Source organism: Choloepus didactylus, chromosome 13 (genome assembly GCF_015220235.1).
Source record: "Choloepus didactylus isolate mChoDid1 chromosome 13, mChoDid1.pri, whole genome shotgun sequence".
Taxonomy (NCBI): Eukaryota; Metazoa; Chordata; class Mammalia; order Pilosa; family Megalonychidae; genus Choloepus; species Choloepus didactylus.
The window spans coordinates 84,095,068-84,112,738 of NC_051319.1; the positions used below are offsets into that span (position 1 = coordinate 84,095,068).

The 17,671-nt window shown below is 41.1% G+C and overlaps 1 protein-coding gene across 2 annotated transcripts; it reads left to right on the forward strand.

The window, feature by feature from the left end:
• Positions 1-4: 4 nt before the first annotated feature.
• Positions 5-16,247, forward strand: PURA (purine rich element binding protein A). 2 transcript variants are annotated; one of them, XM_037802316.1, is made up of 2 exons: positions 5-433; positions 6,040-16,247. In XM_037802316.1, the coding sequence occupies exon 2, from the start codon at positions 6,181-6,183 to the stop codon at positions 7,141-7,143; it is 963 nt and encodes a 320-aa protein (XP_037658244.1). In that variant the 5' UTR covers positions 5-433; positions 6,040-6,180; the 3' UTR covers positions 7,144-16,247. The 2 variants fall into 2 exon arrangements, with proteins under 2 accessions (XP_037658244.1, XP_037658245.1); XM_037802317.1 differs by having other exon boundaries at positions 5-303.
• The last annotated feature ends 1,424 nt before the right edge of the window (positions 16,248-17,671 follow it).

The following is a 17,671-nucleotide window of genomic DNA, read 5'->3' on the forward strand; positions in this document are numbered from 1 at the left end:
TTACGCGTCGACGTCTGGCTGCCACGACTTGCCGTCTACGGCGGCGGCGGCGGCGAGCGGATCCCGCAGGGGTAGGAGGAGGAGGAGGAAGAGCTTAGGGGGCTGTGAGTGAGCGGGAGCAGCGGGGTGTGAGCTGGACCTGCCCGCGGGAGGGAGAACGAGCGAGACCCGAGCCAGCCATCCGAGCCGCCTCCTCCTCCTCCCCTCGGCGTCCCGCCCCCGCCTGCCAGCCCGCCCTCCTCCCTCCTCAGCAGGCAGAGCCGGAGTGAGGCGCAGTTGGGTTCGCGCCGCCTTCCAGGACAGGTGTGCGCGCGCGCGCCCTCCTCCCTTCCCCCCTGCCTCGCGCCTGCCTAGCGGCTTCCTCGTGCGCACCCTCCCTCCCTCCAGCCCGCGCCCTACCTCACCTGCGGCAGGACAGCGCCCGCCCGCCCGGGTAAGCCCCTCGCGACCTTTTCTGCCGCCAGTGCTCGAAGTGCCACCCACCCTGTCCTCTCTAATTGCCCTCTCAGTCTCCAGGAATAATTACTGTATCATTGCAGACATGCCCACACCCTCCCTCCCGGGGACTCAAGCAGTGCAGCAACGCCCCCCCACCCCGCGCAGTGCACGCATGAATGGGCCCCTTCTCACCTCCAAAAAGAACAAAATAACCCCCCTTAAAAAACAAAAAAACAAAAAACAAAAAAAAAGACCTACCTTCGCTAACGCTGGAGACCACCAATGGTGCCGTTTGCTTACCAATCCTTGAGCCCTATTTCCCCCGGCCACCTTCGCCCCGGGGCCTGGGACAGTGCGCCAGACTTGGCAGATACTCCTTGCCCAGCAACCCTGGCGGGAGGAGGGCAGAAGAAGGATTTTATAATGTATCCTGCACCACCAACCCTGCCTTTCCTCTGTTCAACCCCCTCCACCCCAAATGCAAACACCAGCTCAGAATGCGTTGTAAAAATAAAAAAAATACTACATTGTGCTGACATCGCGGATGAAGCCAGGCCCCAGGATGGGTGGCCCGAACAGGCCATTTTTGCTGTCCCACGGCGTTCGACAGCTCAACAGCTTTCTCTGCCTTTTTCTGGGGGCAAAAGGAACGGATGTGAGGCTGGAGGGTCTTCCCTTTGAGCGGCAGTGGACCTTTTAGGCGGGCTGAGATGTCTGTAGGTGAAGGGACCCCAAAAATTTATCTGCTACGAGCCTGAACTTGGGCAGAGAGACCCAAAAGATCGCCTGGGGCAACTTTCTAACGGAGCTGTCTACCTTTGAATAAATGCCATCTTCATTTCCGGTGCCTCTGCGGGAACCTCTTTGTGGGTTCTAATTCGTTCTTATCTGGGCCCTTTACGTTTTCTGTGGGGCCCGGTGCTTTTGGACAGCTTTTTTGCTGCGGTGGCTATGCTTGTATCCCGTGTCCTTGGAAGGGAAGTTCCAATGCTTTAAAATAGTTTGGTTTGGTTTGGTTTGACATCTTTTGGTAAACTATCAAAGAGGGAAAGGAATCTTTGAATTACTTCAGGACCCCTACTGCTCCCTGCCCAAACTGACGTTTGCGAATTGCGGCTTTGGAAATTGGAGTGTTGACTAGAATGTAGGGGAAGTTGCGGATTTCATTCCTTTGGGTACTAGTAAAACCATTTACGTATCAGTCGGAAGAGAGAAGTATTGACATTTGCATCGGTTCTGTTTGGATTTGGGGGCACATGAAATGTCCGGTTCTCTGAATCTTCTTTTCGAATTTAGAATTTGTTCTACATATATTTAACTCTTCTGCAAATGCTTAAAATGAAAACGTTTTGTGAAATGCGAGGATTCTAGTACGTGGATTATTCTCTTCAGGTTTTAAATGTTAATTCATGTCTTTAACCCTGAACATTAAAATAGCATTGCAGAGACATAATTTTAAAGAATAGGTTAACTATAGAAAGGGAACATGCTTTTTAAAAATGATCGGCGAAATGCCATTGCTGTTAGTCTTTGTTGTTGTTAAATGTTAATTATTTGAGAGTTTCCCTTAATTTTTCTGGTAGATAGCTACAAAAAGAAATGGGTAGTTCCTCCACTTTGAATACTTGGAGTATAACATTCCTGTTCGTTTTAATGATTTGGGTATTGAAGATAATTGTTTGGTTTAAGACAGGCATTTAACCTAAGTAGCATTTGAAAACACAAGTTCTAATGGTCTTGCTTCTCTTTTATTTTGGAAATTTGTGATTTTGTGAAATGGTAATTAGCATATTGTTTCTGTTGGGAACTGTATAATCAAAGGGGTTTACTACCCAAAGGTAGGTACCTTCTCTTTCCAAGTTTACTTTAGAAATGTGTGTGTTAATTTTTACTTTTAAAAACCAAAGCTGAATTATATTGTTTCAGAATCACCTGTAGTTCAGGCTGAGGAAAAGTGAGGCTTTTTACCCTTCTTGTTCTGCCTTTCTTGCGCACAATTTTTTGTTGATAAGTTTGTTAAAAACATGAAGATAGTAGGATTAAAGTAGTCTCTCTCTGCTTCAAAATGTGTGTGTAGTGTTAATAAAAGAACACTAGAAATCCAAAGATGTTTAAAAGATTTTTTTAATATAAGCAAACTTTAAGAAAAAAGGGAACATTTATTTTTTGAAGTTTTCCATTAACGTGGATATTTTACTGCATATTAATGTATTTCGTTATCCCTTTGCCTTTTCTGTGTTTTAATGAAATTATAAATTCAATCTTACAACTTTTTGTTTTAAAATGACAAATTAAAACAGCCGGACCCTAAAACGATTTTTTTAAGTAATTAACATACGGCTAGAAGTCTTTTTAAATTCACATATTTTCTAATAGATTTTCAAAGTTTGGATGCAAATCTAACTTTGAAATTCTATTTAAAATTCTAAACTTTTAATTTCAAGACTTTTTCTGCGTATCAGTATTAACTCTTGCCAGACTGCCTTTTAAGGCTACTATATACAATAGCCTAAGAAAGCTACTTTTCGCCCCTTAGTATGAGAAAAAGCCCACACTTAGGGGCTTATCCTGTTATTAACTCTCATTTTAGCAGTGAATATATTTTAAATGTCCAGTTTATCATTGAATTATTTTAGAAAGGCATTATTAGTCTTGCTTGCCTTTTAAATATATTTATAAAGTAGGTGAGAAGCTGGTATATAATGGCAGAAATTTTATACATATATAATCAGTAGCATAAAATAAATACATATTTATATGAAGAGATTCGGGTTTCAGTCGTTTTCTGATTTGAGCTTGAAATTCCCGGTTTAAGCATTCAAATGATATTTAACTTGTGTTCCGCCTAAAAACTTCATCAGTTGCCTCTGTGCTGGGGAACTAAGATCTCAGTTCCGGGTGGCATTCACTTTTCCAGGAAATCAGGGCACTCCCAAACTCAACCCCTGGACATAAATGTTTAGGATGGAGGGCAAGAAATTTAAACTCCAAAGTTGGGCCAGGAAGGAGGGCAGTTTCGAGCCCTAGGCTTCTGTCCGAGGAGGCGATCGTTACGGGGACCTGTCGAGCGGGCCCCTCGTAGCAATCTCATTGGCCTTGTTGCTGCCTTGAGCTCTCATAAGGGGGCAAGGGCTTGGTTTAGCGCAAGGTAAACCCGTGAGGAAGAGCAACAGCCCTTCTAGATCAGACCTCTCCATATCTGAGCCTCAGCGCTCACGTAGGAGCATAACCGCCCCGCCCCGTTCTGTGCAGAGACAGAGCATCTCAGCCTTTGCGTCTCTGGAGTGGCCGGGGTCTATCCAGGGTCCTGATTGCTACTGTGCGAAACCAGAGAAGCTGCTGCATATTCATACATGTATTTTTGTGCGGTGGGAAATGCACCAACAGTTCCTACTCCCCTTTCCCACAGACTTGGGGCAGAGGAGGGAGTTCTGAAAAATCAGCACTGAAAGGGCCCTACGCAGTACCCAAGGTTGCCCCCAAACTAATAGGGATGTTCTTTATGGGGCCCACAGCCTGGGTTTCTGCCTCTCAGAGTGGCCTTCCGTTTCAGGGAGCCACTTCAGGGACCACTGGATATGGGTTGGTGCTCAGGGATTGGTTCACAGGATTACCTCATTTGCTTTGTCTTGCCCAGGTCTGAAGTAGCTAATACTGGAAATAGGGACTTTGCTAACAGAAAAGGAACTCATGAATACACAGCAGGCAGGTTTGCCCAGGAGTGCAGTAATTAATATATTAGGTGGCTTTGAGGGCTCAGGCATTGACAACGCGATGCCCTGGACTGCCCTGAGTTACCTGGTCGTTAGTCCTCTCCTTTCCTCTCTCTTTTCCAAGAAGCTGGGCAACCATGCATGTGGGTTCTTTACTTAACTGTCTCTGGAGCTAAGAGTAGGGGAAGCAGGTTTACTTATTTTGGGGGTGGGGATTGTTCAGTGGGAAAGGAACCCACAAATGGGATAGGCATAGCTTTCTCGGGATGGAAGCAGCAATACCCCAGGGATAAGGCTGCGAGGTCTGTATCTTCTGAACACCTGCAGAAGGTGGTGGGGATAGTGTAGGGGCATTGGTAGGGGGTCCCCTGGAGATAGGCCTTAGCTTTCCACAGCTGCCAGGGCTGCATACTGCATTGAGGAAGTATGAGAATTTGTTCTCTATCTGGGAGAAGGATAATAGGCCTAAAACGTATCAGAAACAATTATTTCTGAGTCGCCTCTTTACTCCTGAGCCCAGAGAAGTCCCCTTTCACTGTCACTGTCCAAAAACTCATTGGTTAATTAATGGTCGATAACCTAGCTGTCTACCTTAAAACCAGCTATTATTTAATATTTTACTTTTGGGGGGAGTGGGGGCTCTCTTTGAAACATCTAAATTTCTGAGAGGAAGGGCAAAAGGGGCGAGCGAACCTGCTTTAATGAGTCCCGTAAGGAACTGCGTTTCCCAGGAAATTCCTGACATTTTTAGCTCGTGAATTTCCTAAAGCCTACTTGGTTTTCTCTTCCATTCTGGGTCTTCCCAGAGAGGAAGAAGAGTGGGCTAGGGGGCTGAAGATTCGGCAGGGCCTGGTTCATCTGCAGAGCTGGCCGGCAACCCAGGCTGAGCTCGGCCCTGAGAACAGTGTCCCCCTTCCCCAAATCTCCAACGGAGGAGGGGAACGCAGGCGGGCAGTCGTGGTCCCAAAGGGGGCTGATTTCAGGTTTTGGGGTGAGTGTGGGATTTCTTTTTGATTGTTGTCTGGGGGAAGGGCAGAGCCGACGGGGAGAGGCATTGCGGGCACCCGGGCCGGCCCCGGTGCGGTTGCCGTCCTCCCCTTGGCTCCCCCCGCCGATGAGTGCGTCCGCTCGCCTGCCCGGCTGTGCGGGGCTGCGGTTGGGGGGAGGGGGAGCGGGATCATCTGAGGCCAGAGCCGCTGCTGTGCGCGGGGAGGGGGAGCGGCGGGAGTGAGGGGAGAGACGGGCTAGGTGTCTGCTGCTCCGCACCGCTGCCGCCGGCGCCCGGTCCTCATCCCCGGCAACCCCCTCTGCAACTGAGGGTTACCGCCGCACCGCCTCTCCTTTTTCTCGTCTGCCTCTGCGGCCAGGGCTCTGCGGTAGGAGACAGCCCAGCCGGCGGGCGGGCCTGTCTGGGTCTGGTTGGGGCTCGCAGGAGAGAGGGTAGCGGTGACTTGGTGTCCCCTCTCTGCAGCGGGTTCTTGCGCTGCGCAGGCTCCTCCCCCCACATCCTCTCTTTGGGGTCAGTGGAAAACAGAGCTCGGACCCCCTCCCCGTGGTAGTATGGCAGTCCCCTCCTCACCCCTAGTCCCTCAGCTCCCCGGGCCAAGGCCGCCCGGGGTCTGGCCAACAGCGACAGCTATAGTGGTGGCGGCAACGGCAGCAGCTGCGACGCGGCGCGTCCCACTGTCCCCCCACCCCCTAAGCCAGGGGTGTGGGGTGAGGGCCGGCGGTGGGTGCCACTGGGCAGGCGGACAGGGGGCTGGCAGCGGCGAGGGGGCGCAGGTCACGTGCGGGCAGGCGGGTGGGCGCGTACAGTAGGGCGCCCTGCTACTGTACTGGGGAGTCAGTGCCCTGTTACCGGGTCTCGTCTGTCTCGTCTCTCCCGCAGATCTCGCGAGAGTGGCTGACTGGCTGTGGGGGTTGCGGCGGCAGCAGGCGGAGCCGGGGAGGGAAAGCAGCGGCGGCTGAGGCGACTGAGGCGGCGGCGGGCGGAGCGGCAGGCGGCGGCGCGGCGGCGGAGCGCAGCATCATGGCGGACCGAGACAGCGGCAGCGAGCAGGGTGGTGCGGCGCTGGGCTCGGGCGGCTCCCTGGGGCACCCGGGCTCGGGCTCGGGCTCCGGCGGGGGCGGTGGCGGCGGCGGGGGCGGCGGCGGCAGTGGCGGCGGCGGGGCCCCGGGGGGGCTGCAGCACGAGACGCAGGAGCTGGCCTCCAAGCGGGTGGACATCCAGAACAAGCGCTTTTACCTGGACGTGAAGCAGAACGCCAAGGGCCGCTTCCTGAAGATCGCTGAAGTGGGCGCGGGCGGCAACAAGAGCCGCCTCACTCTCTCCATGTCAGTGGCTGTGGAGTTCCGCGACTACCTGGGCGACTTCATCGAACACTACGCGCAGCTGGGCCCCAGCCAGCCGCCCGACCTGGCCCAGGCGCAGGACGAGCCGCGCCGGGCGCTCAAGAGTGAGTTCCTGGTGCGCGAAAACCGCAAGTACTACATGGATCTCAAGGAGAACCAGCGAGGCCGCTTCCTGCGCATCCGCCAGACGGTCAACCGGGGGCCCGGCCTGGGCTCCACGCAGGGCCAGACCATTGCGTTGCCAGCGCAGGGGCTCATCGAGTTCCGCGATGCTCTGGCCAAGCTCATCGACGACTATGGAGTGGAGGAGGAGCCGGCCGAGCTGCCCGAGGGCACCTCCTTGACTGTGGACAACAAGCGCTTCTTCTTCGATGTGGGCTCCAACAAGTACGGCGTGTTCATGCGAGTGAGCGAGGTGAAGCCCACCTACCGCAACTCCATCACCGTGCCCTACAAGGTGTGGGCCAAGTTCGGACACACCTTCTGCAAGTACTCAGAGGAGATGAAGAAGATTCAAGAGAAGCAGAGGGAGAAGCGGGCTGCCTGTGAGCAGCTCCACCAGCAGCAGCAGCAGCAGCAGGAGGAGACCACCTCTGCCACCCTGCTACTGCAGGGTGAGGAAGAAGGGGAAGAAGATTGATCGAACTGAATGGAAAACACACACACACACACACACACATGCATCTACACGCACACACAACCACAAACAGAAAATATACTGTAAAGAAAGAAAATAAGTAAAAAAAAAAAAAAGTAAAAAAAAAAGAAATAACTGTTAACTCCAAGGGAGCACCACCCACAGAACCTCCACCAACTGACAGTTTCTCTTCTTGACTTGCCACCCATCGCTGGATGTTGTCCACTTTATCCACCATATAAAACAGTAAGCAGCTGCTAAAAACAAAAAACAAAAAAAAAATACAAAAAGTAATAACATTATATGAACTGTGTTTCCTACTTGATTAAAAAATATAAAGAACTGAGTGTTTATTTCCCTAATTAACCAAGAACTTTTGTACACGTTTAAGCTATTATTATTAAAAGTGTTTGCAAAATGGTCAAGATTATAATATTGCTGAATTATATAAAAGTCCTTTTCATGTTGAGCTAACATTTGACTTTAGCACAAAAAAAGAGATATTTTAGAACACGTAAAATAATATTTTTAGTTTTTCTCATTTTGTTACCAAATTTCAAACCTTACATGGAGGTTATTATAGTATATTTGACACCCTATATACCTGTGATTAGAGATGTGTATATATATGAGGGCTAGGCATGCTGTGTGTCTGAGCTTTGTCTAAATGTTATGCAGAAGTTTGTAGAGTTAAAGGTACGTAGGTTTAATTCATGCAAGGTAAACAATAAGTGCTCTCTTTTATACAATATGCATTGCATCTGGACCTTAAACATATAAAAATGGTCAGTGAAACTTCTGTGAACATGAAGAAATTATTAAAAAAGGCATTTAAATGAAATTTGCTAAGTTGTGATTTTTACGGTTTGAACCAAAGTTATTCAAATAGTAAAAGGAAAAAAAGAAAGAAAGAAAAAGGAAATCTCCCATAATATTTTTCTGCATCTGTTTGCTTTGAGTACATGTTTTGTCATTATTATGTATATGAGATGTACTTGTATCGTTCATAATATATTTTTTTTATTCTGTGTAGAAAGATTTTAAAAACTTAACTAACGTGCAGCAATTTCCAGTGAACTTGTACTTGGACATCAGGTAGTGAGTCCATTTGTGGTCACTAGCACTGTCTCCTAAACTCATAAGAGGTCTGAAGCTATCCTTTGATTTTTGCCAGTGCTATTAACTTATGTAGACCTGTTAAGAAGCAGAGCAACACAATTATAGAGTTATCCTACTGAGCCATGGATTCTGAGTTTCATTTAAGAGTGAAAGCCAAGTTGGTATATGTTAAGGATTTCCGTGTAGCTGTGGTGCTAGTTATTACTGGCTACATTATATGCTAAATGTATTTGTGTTCCCCAAGTGTACAAGCCTTCTATTAAAAGTATGTCCTTTAACTCTTACATTCAAGGTATAGGGTATGAAAATGCAAAGCTTAGGGGGAGCACTTTACTAAGCTGGTGTCCTCCAAACTGAAATTGTTTGTAACGATAGTCTTTTACAAGTTTTCATTTAAGGATGTTTGTGTGCTTTTTAATTGACAACTAACTTCTTGCTGCTGTATAGTAAAATATTAATATATTTTTATCATTAAACTGCTGCATGACTATCATCTTTGAGTGAAGAGAAAATGTTATAACAAAAAAGATGCCTTAAACAGTACATTTTGGTTTGGAATTCTGTAGAAAGTATTTTGGTAAAAAACAAAGGATCTTGTCTGACAAAGAGTTCTGGGAGTGGAGTTATATCTTGGCATATCCTGCAATGTAGATCTAACTGCTGTATGTAGAAGATATCATCTGTAGGAGCTGGAAAATATCCGTGCTTCTCACATTGTAAAGCATTGGCCTAGGAAGGTGAAACAGTTGTCTTTTTTTAAGGAGTTGTTTTTGTTTTTTTGTGTGTTTTTTTTGTTTTTTTTCTCTGCTGGTTCTTTGAATTTTGATTTGATGTTTTTAAGCTCCTGGTTGAGTGTGTTGTCTTTGTTTTTGAGATCTACTGTACATGTTGAATAACAAGCTATTTCCATTGTACTGTGCATTTTCCCGTTAAATTGTTTGCTTTTAATAATTCATACTATGTTAAATATGAGGTGACCATACAATAGTTAGGAGTTTCTTTACTTACAAAATCACTGGAAATGGTTAAATTGCTTTTCCCTTTCCCCCAAGGTGCATTTTCTTATTTCCATATAGTAAAGTTGAGCTTTTACAGTGCATAATGTGACATTTGGAATGCTTATCAATTGCATGTAAACATTAATAACCTGCACTTTTTTGTCTTAAGGTTTGTTGAGCTGTTTTGTTCACTGTACTTTTAACTGTGATATGGAAAAGACTGCAATCTCTGTGCTGTTACTAGTTAGGAAAGCGAATTGCTTTGATTTTGTCTCTTGTTTACTATAGCTTCTTAAAGTTAAGCCTTGTACTACAGGTTGTTGGAGTACTCTTAGATCAGTGTTTCATAGTAGCCAGCAATAAGTAGTGCAAGTCAACAAAAACGGAGCAAACTTAGGCAAAGTGTCCTTTCTTTTGAGATTCAAGTTCCTTCATGAGGTTTTTCTTTAGGGACAGTTACCTAAAGTGAAGCCTTTCTTACCTATAGACTTCAGATTCTGCTTGGAACCTACCAGATCAAGAAGCACATGTATTGTGCAAATGTATTTACACTATAACAGTTGAACACAATCTTACTAAGATTTTAAAACCAGTGTCTGATTTGTGGCAGTGGCTTTAAAAAGAAATCCACATGCAGATCTTTTAAGATGCAAGAGGCGATCATAGAAAAGAGGAAATGACTGTAACGATGCTCTTTTTTGCATCTCACTTTACCTCCCCAAGCACCTCCCAACCTTCCCTTCTCCCCTCTCTTGTTTCATCTTTTCCCTACGTTTCTCCCCAGGTGCTCGGTACTTTACCAAGATTCTATATCTCAGTGTTTTATGTTGGAGTTTTTCCTTGTTTTAATTTTACTAATTGGTAAACACTGTTTGTGCTGAAAGAAAAAAGGAAATGGTATATTTGACCATCTGTGTTATTCATAGAAGACAGTATGATCAAATGTGCCAAAAACAAGCAAACAAAACTTAATTCTGGACACGTATGCCTTATTTTTATTGATCTGCTTTGTCTTACAGTTAAGGTCCAAGAGCTTGGTTAAACTATATTACTTGCCTAAGTATTAAAAAACTTGAAATGCATTGCAATATTGACATTCATTAAAATGAGAGACACTGTCAAGTAATTTAATCCAGAGATCAGCCACCAGATTTGAAATGCTCATGCGTGTTTGCTGTTGTTTGTTTTTTTTCTTTTAAATCACCAAATCTTTTTTTAAGCTACTTTTTATTTGTGCCTCCTATTTATCATGCTGATGTTAGAAGCAGCAGTCATCCAGCCACAGAGGGAGCTAAGGTTAACTAACCAGAACTGTAGAAATCATTATACATGCCTTTGACAACAAAGGAAGTCCCTAAGAAAATCCATGTCGGCTTTTCCTCCACTATATACAGATTGGAGGTAGATGAATATTTGCCAAATGGAAAAAAAAGACAATGCTAGTCACGAAAGACAAACTGTTTTCCAGCTTCTCAAAAGCCATGGAGAGTAGAACCCAAAACCAACAGGGAAACAAAAAACCTTGAAAGTGTCACTTTTTAGTTGTCCCATGCAGGGGTTGAAATTTGACTCAAAGTGAAAAGTGTGTATGTTTTTTAAGTCTTCATAACTTAGAGATGGATAACTATTCCAGTTTGATTTTTCAGATAATTGAGAAAGCTGCTAGTAATTTTAGCCCCTGCCTAAAGAAGTCTAATATCATTGGGGAGCAAATACTTATTGCCTTGAAAAATAGCACTGTAATAGTCTATGATGATTAGTCATAGAATAAACTTTATCCCTTTCAAACTATGCAAATTATTAAGTAAGTGTAAATTAGGATTCAATTAAAGATAGTTGGTTATATTGCAATCAGATGGCATTCACAAACTTAACTGGAGCTTATACAAATAAAATATATTAATCTAAGAGTTTTGTATGCTAACAGAAAATATAATTTAGCTACCTATTCTAAAAATGGTGAATATTGCTAATACTGTATAATAGGACTTGGAAGACTGCTTCCTTTTTTGAAGAGAGAGAGAGATTAAGGATTTTTATAATTGTTTTTCATCAAATTTTAATATTTTTGTCAAATTTTTAGGTATTTAATTTGTAAAACAGTTTGCTTTGTACTGGCATACAGAAAATAGGGTATTGATTTTAAACTTTTTGAAGCCAAGTGATCAAGTACATTTGTAATAAAAGTCAATGGATCTATATCAGTTGTACTCACTGTTTTCATTTCTTATTGTTATTAATATGGGGATACTGTACTTTTTTCTGCAGGAAAACTGAACTAAATTTGTGTGGAAGGGAGGGGAAAAGATAAGTATTTTGATAATGAGAATCCAGGTGGGTGCCTTGGCCAAGCACTTTATGTCATCTTTAAGTCAATTAAGATTTGGTAGATTAAAAAAGATGCATCTGTCAGTTTTTTTCTTCTTGTTTTCTTATGGAACTTGATGTTTGTGACAGTTATCTCATTCATTTTTGTTTCTGTGCATTAACATTTTGTGTTTCTGCGTTGTTGAAACTTTCCAAGCTAACACATTTTCTTTTGTGACATTTTGGATTTTCTGCCAGCCATGGTGACCCCACCATGGGCATGACTATTTTTATCTTCCACATGTGGTTCACCCTTTCTTCTACAACATTCCCTCACATTTTTTCATGCTGCTTACACACACACACACAAACACACACACACTTCCAGACAATTTTAGAATGAGGCTATCTGAAATTGTTGCTTTAGTACCTCTCATAGTGTCACAATTCATTTTATTTTATATGTGGACACGCTTTTAAGAATTTTTCTCCGTAAAAAGTGAGATATCAAATCTAGTTGCTTTTTTCCTTTTTCAAAGTCTTCAATATCAGAATGAACTCCTGCTTTCTATGTAAAAGAATGCTAAAACAAGGGAACTTTAGCAAGTTAGATTTGGGACAGTTGGTTGTAACTCTTGAGTATAACATTTGTAGTTGATTATCCCTAAATTTAAATATCTTAATAATTTGTAAATATATACACTTCTCCATGAGAGTGGAATAAATAAAATTTGCTGAAATTGCTTAAGCAGATAAATTCAACAAAGTTATTTCTACAAAACTGCCTGTTAAAGTTTATCAAGTTTTAAATCATATGGTAAAATATAGTGTTTGTTTTCTTAGTTGCATGTTAGCTGAATTAAGCCATTCATAATGAACTGCATTGTAAAACTACAATGATAACTGCTATTAAAAGTACTCTTTTCACCCAGCAGCATTAATTTCTATACAGTTCTTTGCAGAATTTGCAATGTATTTTTGAGATTATCTGATTTTGGTAGTTGAGGATTTGTGTGATCCTAAAACAAGACCTAAGAATTTAAGGCCTGGGCCACTTGACAGGTTCTTTTTGAACAGAAATTTCATTATTATGGGTTAAGTGAAGATCATCTATACTAGCATTAGCATGAGTGAGGTAGAATTTCATGATGCAAGAACAACCAGGTGAAAAATGAAAAATATGATTGGTTCCAGGCCAACAGTTTGTCATCTTTTGTCTACTAAACTACTTAGTTTTGATGTTGAATAGTTTAGCCAAGTTATGTCTTTAGGAAAGTTGAATATGGCAAAGGTCACTTGTTAAAACATTTTTCTTAACAAGAATTTCATACCTACTCATTGTTTTTATTTTGTCCCCACATTTTCTGTTTGGTATTTATTCTTTTACTTTTTTTCCTGATTTGCTTTGCTTTTGTGGAAAGTTGTGTTGTTGATAGATAGAAACATGGTGGTGATCCTCTAAGTAAAATAAAGTTGCTTATTAAAGACAGAAATATTTTACTCATTTTGGAAATGCAAGGTTTTTGCAGTGGTTTCTGAAAACATACTTTTTTGGGTGATTATTAGTAATTTGCTTATTAATTAAATTTTTGTAGCGTTCCATGGGAAAAATTTAAGCTAAAGCATTCAATCTAATTTTCTTGATTTAGGGTCCACTTTAATAATTCAAAAGACCCCCAAGTTCAAGGACCAAGCCATTATATTCTAGAACTGTGGAAAGTATGGAAATACTCTTGTTAACATGTGTTTCAGTCTTAGCTGAATTAGCATAGAAAGATCCTTGGAGGATTTAAGAAAAGATGTCCTTATTATGAAGCGGCAGTTAGAGCTATAGGATGGTTGCCTTACCCACCCAGCTTGACTAGCTCAAACAGTGATGGCCATCAGCTAATGAATTATTAGACCCATTTTGGGATTGGGTCAAACTCTCATTCAGCTGAAGTAGACTGGCAATTTCCAGTGCAGGCCATTGTTGGTGGCACTTGACCTACTTCCCTCCCATATACATCTGGCATTTTCTCTCTTACTCTCCTTTTTCCTTGTTTCTCCTTTTCTTCTTTATTCCTCTCCTTGCTATAGGCCTGATATAGCACTTAAGCTTACCCCCTTCAGAGGGAAGTAAAGAAATTGTGGACTCCTGCCTTAAAACATAGCTAACTGATGATCCAGAAAGATTTCTGTATTATGAGGTTATTGGGTAGTTTTTTTTCTGACTGCTGTTTTCCCAGTAGACTAAAATTGACAATTTGCAGGGCATTGAAAATAATGTTTGTTAAGAAATTTGTGAATTGAAGAGAGTTAGAAGTATGTGTATTTTAGAAAAGTTACTGGGAGCTGAGACTTATGGTTTGGAAATTGAGAGCAAGGAAGGGAAAGCTGTTTAATGTGTTTGCTAATGGGAATGTGAGAGGTATATAAGAGCATGGTTTGGAGGTAAAGTGGGAGTAATTTTTATTGGAGGTAGGAAAGGTACTAAGGTGGAGTTTGAATGAGAGTTGTTTGCTAAGAATTATGAAGTTGATTTTCACTAAGGAAATTTCAGTAATGTCAGAAAATGGGTTCTTCCTTGGTTATGAAAGAGCTGTTGGTCTCTAGCTAGATGTTACGATGATAATGCATTATACAAATCTGTTTTCATGTGTAGGATGTTTGCTTTTCTGGGACAAATTAGCACAATTGTGGAATGGCAACTTTTCTGGTCAAGGCATGTTGGCGCTGGGACTTATTTTGAGGAAAAGAAGACAAGAACATTTCAAACTTTTTCACAGTTATCAATTTTAAACTATAACAATATCTGTAGTACAGAAGATCTTCTTGTGCTCATGTTTCAATGTAGTTTACCTTTACTTTTCAAATGATTCTTAGATTGAATTACTTGATTTTGCAGTCCACAAAGATCCTTATGCCTTGCTTTTATAGACTCTTGAGCCTTTGGTCCACATAAATTTCTTAGAGCAAGATGATAAATCAGGTAAAAATACTAAATTGCAATTTTAGATATCTTTTCAATATCTTTTGCAATCCTAGCTGCCATTTAACATTGAACCATATGGGGCCCTCAATAATTCTGTATTTCTGAAATTAGACAGCATACCCCCCATGGTTCTGTTTGTTTTCCTGCTTTGTCTGTTACTTTAAAAGCACAGAATTCCCAAGAGTTCAGTGGTAGCAGATGTTAATAATATAATATGATTTAGTACATTTTGGAGGTTCTTAGTCCCTTTATAGGGTGAACTGATATTGTTTAGTTTTCTGCTCCCATTATCTCAGTAATATTTTAAATTCTTCAAAATAAAGAATTTCTATAGTATTTGTTTTTAAAGCTATATGATTCAAGTATATTTGGATTAACTTTGTTTTTCAGTTTAGTATAGATTTAGTCCCACTGACTTTTGACCAATTACTTTCAAGTTTCATTTACCAAAACTCTATACTTCAATAATAAAATCTCTTTAAAGACAGCCAAAAGAGAGGTTCTGATTTTGTACTAGGAGGGTAATTTTTTAAAAACAAATATAAAGATAGTTCATTAACAGAATTTTTGTTACAGCTTATTTTGTAGACTTGGCAGTTAGTATGATTTTCAAATTTTACTGTGTATTAGATTTTAAATTATAATATATTGCATATTATATATTGTTTAAGACAGTGCAGAGCCTTCTTAAATAACGCCTCCCTTAGGAATCCTTTAAAAAGAAGTGAATTCCCAAAACTTTATCATGAACCAGTGATTTAAATGACTGTAAGAGTAGTCTTTGAAAGGCTTCCTTGAGTCTAGTCAATGGAGATAAATGATAGCCCATTTCCATGCTGCATACAGTTGTTAGGGTTTATAAAGTTGTCAATGTGTCAAAGTGCAAAAAAGCAGGAAAGACTATGTAAAGTTGCCTATAAATTTTCTAGTTTTAATTATTTGCACTATTTATCTTTGCACTTGATTTTTTGAAAGTTGACTAGTCACTTTCACTTTTGTTTCTAGTCTTCTAATATATTACAGAATTATGTTTTCAATATCCCACCCAAAGCAAAACTTATATGCAATTAAACATACTTTATAAGGCCAAGAAAATATATCTTAGTGTTAGATATGTAAAGCAAAAATGTGTTTTGATAAAATTTTTAATGCGGGCCTTTATTTGCCAACAAAATCCTTTGTAAATGTGAGTTTTATTAAACTGTTTGACTATACAAAGTGAAAGTTTAGGATAGGAAGAAAATATGTATGAAATGCTGTCTTTTTTGCTATCCAAATTCCAGCCTGAGGTGGCCTGGTTTTGGAGTGTTGAATTTTTTTTTTCAGTGAAGTGAATGAGATCTGAGTCTAGCTGGGTGCTTAAAAAGCTGAAAGTGAAGTCGGTGGCATGTGGCAGCTCCCTCTTTAATGTAGTTTTCTGTAATGGTTATATGGTTTTCTCACAGTCTGTGATATAACTGGTATTAAATATTTATATTAGATTCCTTTTTTGGAATTCAGGGTTGACATAATTTTTGAGGGGGGAGGGTGGCAAGGGGTAAAAAGACTTTATTTTAACCAGAGACATTCTTATAACCTCAAAGAAATGCTATAGAAAGAAAAGGAGAACAAAAAGTAAAGTATACCTGTAAACATATTTTTAGTCTTGGTGAGATTGTGCAACACAGTTTGTGTTGAAAATTGCAAAAAAAAAAAAAAAAAAAAAAAAACAAAAAAAAACAAAAAAACCTGACAGTTTGTCAATAAAGCAGATGATTTTGGCTGAATTATTTTTTGTAAGTTATTTAATTATTTCATTTTATATTCCCTTTCCCATAGCTTTTTAGGCATCTCACACTTAAAACCAACAATTGAGAGGCCTCTCTTCAGATCTGGTTTATTTTTGGAATGCCTGAGTGTGTTTCTGAATGGGGGTGGGGGTGGAGGGTTGTTAATTCTTGACATGTTCTTCCCAGCATGTTTTGCTAGTCATTCTGGATGTTTTCAAATTCTGTTGAAAATTCAGTGACGTATTTGAAATGAGAAAGTCATCTATGATATATAGTGTATATGTTTGTGGCTGGACTCTATTGCAGAACCTTGTGGCTCTGTTTTTAATTTGGGTAGAAAAGTTAAACTTCCATTGTTCAGATTTTAGGTTTATCTAGTGGAAATGTGTCAGGTAGTTGTCTAAATATGGCCCAGTTTTGAGAAATGAAGGTTAACAAATGTGTATTTGATTCCAGATAATCCTTTATTCAAAATCATAAATTAAAGCTCAAGTCATTAGAGTTGTGTCTAAGTTTTATATTGTTAAATCTTTAAATGTTGATCATCGTTTTATCTATGAATTTCCTTTAGGAAAACAGAAAAATTCAGTCTCCAAACCTTGTCTTGGGACTAAATTTACCCCATATGGAAAATGAAAAAATTTTAGAAAGGAAACTTTGATTATTTTTTAATGAAGTTTAATCAGTTTAATTATTTTTCCTAGATTGAAGCGCTTATTTCCTGAATGTGAATAAAGGGAAAAGATAGCAATTTGGACCTTTTTTTGAGGCTATTTTTTGGTTTTTGTCCCCATTTCCCAATCCTGGTATTAAATGAATTACGGGTATCCTAAGTCCCCAAAACCCTTTTTATGGGTTACAGATCCATTTGAGAATCTTGATGAAACTGTTGAACCCCCCAACCCCCCCCCCCCCAGAATACACATACACAAATAATTTTGCATACAACTGCAGGGGCATAACACATCTTCCGAAACCCAAGTTAAGGATTTCTGCTCTAAGAAAACTTTTTAGAGAAAATTTTAACACAAATGATGGATAAAATTAGAACTAATTGTTGGTTTAAACATTTTAGATTGGAATTATTGAGAGATGGTGGCCCCTACTAACAAAATGTGACATTGCAATCAGCTTTGTTAGACACTATACCATCCAGACAGAAGGAAAAAAGCAAAGTTCTGAGAGCTATTTATGAGTCAGGGCATCTCTAGACATGGAGCCATTCCTATGGTTCAAGGCAGGGGTCAGGGTGCCTGACAGCTTCTAGCAGGGTAGAGTTTGATAAACCACAATGCTCAGGATGCCAAGGGGTGAGCCATTGTCTTAACCCCTTCCTCACCAAAAGATTTTAATTTTGTCTATTG